This window comes from Poecilia reticulata, linkage group LG10, assembly GCF_000633615.1.
Source record: "Poecilia reticulata strain Guanapo linkage group LG10, Guppy_female_1.0+MT, whole genome shotgun sequence".
NCBI lineage: Eukaryota > Metazoa > Chordata > Actinopteri > Cyprinodontiformes > Poeciliidae > Poecilia > Poecilia reticulata.
In genome coordinates, this window is record NC_024340.1 from 7,616,775 (window position 1) to 7,621,354 (window position 4,580).

A 4,580-nucleotide genomic window follows, 5' to 3' on the forward strand; every position below is an offset into this window, starting at 1 on the left:
TTTTTTAATTTATTTTGTTTGTTTAGCCAGTCTTTAGTTTTCTCCGTCATTCATTCTTTCTTTTTTGCTGAAAAATGTTTATGTTACTTTAAATCACACATGAACACGTTTGAGTTACTTACTAGTTTAAAAAACAAATAATAAGTACTGATTTATTATTATTATTATTATTATTATTATTATTATTATTATTATTATTATTATTATTATTATTATTATTATTTTGGGAGGTGTTTTACTTAAATAAAAAGCAGATGCACACTTTCTGCATTTGCTTTGAAAAATTAGCTTAGTCTGCCTCTGCGTAGTGAGCCCTGCTTTCAGACAGAGACGATCTTTGATCGCAGCAGCAGCAGTGGCAGCGGGTCGGACATGGCGAACGTCGCGGCTAAACGTGAAATTTCCAGCGCTGAAGGCGAAGAGTTGTCTCGTGAAGCCAAGAGGGCGAAAGGTGACGACAAAAATGGAGAGGAGGGTGGAAATGAACCTGAATGGGAAAACATTCTCTCTACGTTCACAACAACCAGCGTGCTGAGTGATTCTGCCCGGGAGAAAATCATGTTTCTCCACGGAAAGGTGTTTTTCTTTTTAATTTAACCGAACGTCACTTTATTTTTATTACATAAAATAGGTTTATTTTGCTAAGTGAAAGAGTTTACGATCATCTCATATTTGTTGAAAGCTGTGTGATGAAGTTGTAAGAAGGCGGTGCGTTATTCACTTCCGGTTTAATACTTCAAAATAGTCCTACATTCTTAAGTCTTGCACTGATTTATTTCAAAGTGAGTGCGATGGATAGTGTCGCAGAAATAGAGGTGCTGAGCATGTCCTCTTCAGATGGCTGGTGATGAGGCCGTGGTGGTCCTGGAGAAGACCCCCGTCAGAGAGGACTCCCTGGCTGAGCTCTTCAGGGACTCCAAGCTCAGGCTGGACATGAGAAACGACATCTACAGCTCCTACCGCCTCCAGGCGCCCCCTCACCTCAATGGTAAATACAGTACAGCATGCAAAAGCATTCATAAACATATTAAGTGGTATGAAATTATGCAGATTTGAACTGGGTCCAGATTTTGGCTGCACCATTTTTTTTTTGTTTTGAAAGGGGCAGTATCATGTAAGATCAACTTTTTTTTTTTTTAGCTTTAATGTTTTTCCCTCATCAAAAACATACCTGGAGTGTTGCTTTGATGCATGTTTGAGAAATCCTTTAATCTCCATGGCAACCATTCAGTTGTCCAAAACTCCTAGGTGGACCTATCTCCGCCTTCGAGGATAAAGCTCCTCCTCAGAGTTTCCAAATTTCTAAGCTTCTGCCTCACAGATCAGCCCACCTCCACGACTCTCCCACTCAGCTCCTTCAGACTAGCCAGCAGCAATTGGCAAACACCTAATTGCTGAGCATCGGCTGAACTGAGCATCAGCCGAGCTCATTATAGGAGCTACTTCTAAGCACAACGCTGGTAAAAACGTTGTTAAAGGGTTAATAGAGGAGCCATGTTGTGATGACTTCCTGAAGGCGGAGTTTCAAAAAGAACAGGAGCTTCTTAAAGAGACAGGCTCAATTTTAAGGCGTTTAATTACAAAGTCATATTTTATATATATATATATTCACACCTTTTTTATAATAACTGAAGGTAGCATAGTTATTTGATTGTTCTATAAAATGGCACATATTATGAGAAATGCATAGTACCGTCCCTTTAATTTGTAAACTATGCATCATTTTCCTTTCACTTCACAATTATCCACAACTTTCTGTTGATTTACTGCATAAAATCCTGACAGCACGCAAACATTTTAGAGGTCAAGAACGCTTTCTCCAGGGCTGTGTTTCGTCTCGCAGAGATCAAGACCACGGTGGTGTGTCCGGCCACAGAGAAGCATGTGAAGAAGTACAGGCGGCAGGAGAGTTTCCTGGTGGAAGAGACGGGGGACGACTACCGCTCCATCACGCTGCCCTACATTCAGGGGCAGAGTTTGAGCCTGCAGGTGAGGAAGCTACCCAAAATCCGCCAACTTTCCCTGTTACAGTTTCACGTCTCGGGGCGAGCTGTGATCGTTTGCTTTCGTCTTCCTCGTCCAGTGGGTCTACAATATCCTGGAGAAGAAGGCCGAGGCAGAGCGGGTGGTTTACGACGATCCGGACCCTGAGGTCGGCTTTGTCCTGCTTCCTGACCTAAAGTGGGACCAAAAACAGGTGAAAGACCAGAACTTTCCTGGCAATTTTGCTATTTCACATGAAAAAAAAAAAAAATCCCAACAAATATCCAAAACAGATGTGTGCAAAAGAAACCTAGTCTGTCATTCACCGCCATCTATTCATGGGTGACAAAAACGCATTTGATGGCAGAAGATGGATTTTTTTGTGAGTTTCTCTGAGAATTCAATCCAGAGCTAACCTTCTCTTTAAAGCTTTTGGTTGAATGTTTGGACAATTATCCCCTTCGGTTCTGGATGCTGCACAACTGGAAGGATCTTTGCTCTTCCTTTTTTTTTTTTTTTCAGACGGTTGTTATGTTGTGTGTTCCATGGCAACCGGGTGCCTCGATGTGCCAAAGCACAGAGAGAGAAGGAGGGAAATCTAGCGCTGCAAACAAAATCTTACCATGTAATTTTTTTTTTTTGTCTAGTTTCTAGTGCAAACATTTTCGTACACTTGAAATAAGACTAAACTAACTTACAAGTAACTTTTCAGGAACATATAGATTCTTGTTTTAAGTCAGTAATTCCTTAACATTGATGAAGAAGCACTAGTGGCGCAGGGGTTAAGCACAACCCGCATATGGAGGCCTTAGTCCTCAACGCGACTGTCGCAGGTTCGATTCCCGGCATTGGCGATCTTTGCTGCATGTCTTCCCCCTTCTTTCATTACCCACTTTCCTGTCAATTAACTATCAAATAAAGGTCACTAAAGCCAAAAAAATCTTAAAAAAAAAAAAAAAAAGAAGCACTAGTAGATTATTTAATTTATAACATCGCTGTGGAGGTAAGTCTCACAGGACCATTTTTCACTCTTTCAGGTGGACGACCTCTACCTGATCGCCATCGCTCGTCAGAAAGACATCAAGAGTCTTCGAGACTTGTCGTCGGAGCATCTCCCACTGCTGCACAACATCTTCCAAAAGGGAAAGGTGAGACCCCAGGCCTAGACAAACATGAAAAAGTTCAGCTTTTTAGTTGGATTTGTTGGAGAAAATCATGAAAATGTTTAATATTTTTTACGTGATCTGTTTTGAATTTTTCCGCAAGTTTTTCACCTAAAACATCTGAAGATATTTTTCTTTTTTTCTTTTTTTTTTGATTAATCTGGTGCAGTGGATCACAAGGATCTTGCTAAGCCAAAGTTTTTCCAAGTCGAGGCCGTTTGGGAGGAGCTTATATGCAAATTTCCTATCCAATAGCCTTCTGAAGCTGAACAATGTGATTCGATCTCTGAGTAAAACAGGAAAAAAGTCAACATTTATAAATTTTTATTGTTTGAAACATAGACGCACTGATTTCAGATTAATATTTGTATCAGGTCCGATATAGAAAAAAATTCTATATGTTGTATTGTGACAACGAGCCCAGTCTGTAAATGCAGATTCATGTACGTCATGTTTTATTTATTTTTACATTAGATTTAGAATTCCTCGTTTCCCTTTTTGAACCATTAGAAAGAAGGTTTGTTGCTGTTTACCTTTTTTTTTTTTTTTTTTTTTACATTTTTTTGACCAAGGTAATCAACCTATTGTTCTTTTTATCAAATAAATTTGTAATTTAGGTTGAGCTTAAAATTCTGTTTAAAAAAAATATATATATATATATATATTTTTTTTTTTATTTTTATTTATTTATTTATTTATTTTTGTCACTGCTAAACCTCAGATATTGGTATCTGGAGTGAAAAAAGTGAATCGGTGCATTCCTAGTTTGAAACAGCGATATTGTAACATAACAGTGGGTTTTAGAGGGTTGAATATTCTTTGGCTCCCCCTAGTGGAGAAAAAAATGAAAATAAGAGATTTGTAACAATTTAAGACGCTAACGATGGTAATGTCTGCGGTCCAGGCAGCCATCTTGGAGCGCTACAACCTTTCGGCCAGCAAGCTGAGAGTCTACCTGCACTACCAGCCCTCCTACTACCACCTCCATGTCCACTTCACCAAGCTGGGCCACGACGCGCCGGGCTGCGGCGTGGAGCGGGCTCACCTACTGTCCGACGTCATCCAAAACCTGCAGACTGACCCGCAGTACTACAGAACCAGGACGCTGTGGTTCCCCCTGAGGGCGGACGACGGGCTGCTGGGCCGGTTCAGGGAGGCCGGGAGGCTGTAACTAAGTCCACGCTCTCGAATTCAGATGGGTTTAAATAGGGGTTTAAATGGGTTTAAATTCTTATGATTCCTCTAGGGTTTTTTTGGGGTTTGTTTTTGTTTTGTTTTTTACAGTTTTTTGTGTGTATTTTAATACATTTTACATATTATTTGGCTGAATTAAAGTATTTTTCTAATGAAATTTTCCTTCAAATGTTAAGAAACCTCTCTAAGATCGAAATTAATTTAGAAACTAGTTTCCCTTTTGTTTTTCAACAGACTGAG

The 4,580-nt window shown here is 39.7% G+C and overlaps 1 protein-coding gene across 1 annotated transcript; it reads left to right on the plus strand.

The window, feature by feature from the left end:
* Positions 1-320: 320 nt before the first annotated feature.
* On the plus strand, positions 321-4,580 carry dcps (decapping enzyme, scavenger). The gene is made up of 6 exons (XM_008419793.2): positions 321-576; positions 838-988; positions 1,844-1,989; positions 2,084-2,197; positions 3,021-3,131; positions 4,051-4,580. The coding sequence occupies exons 1-6, from the start codon at positions 373-375 to the stop codon at positions 4,315-4,317; spliced, it is 993 nt and encodes a 330-aa protein (XP_008418015.1). The 5' UTR covers positions 321-372; the 3' UTR covers positions 4,318-4,580.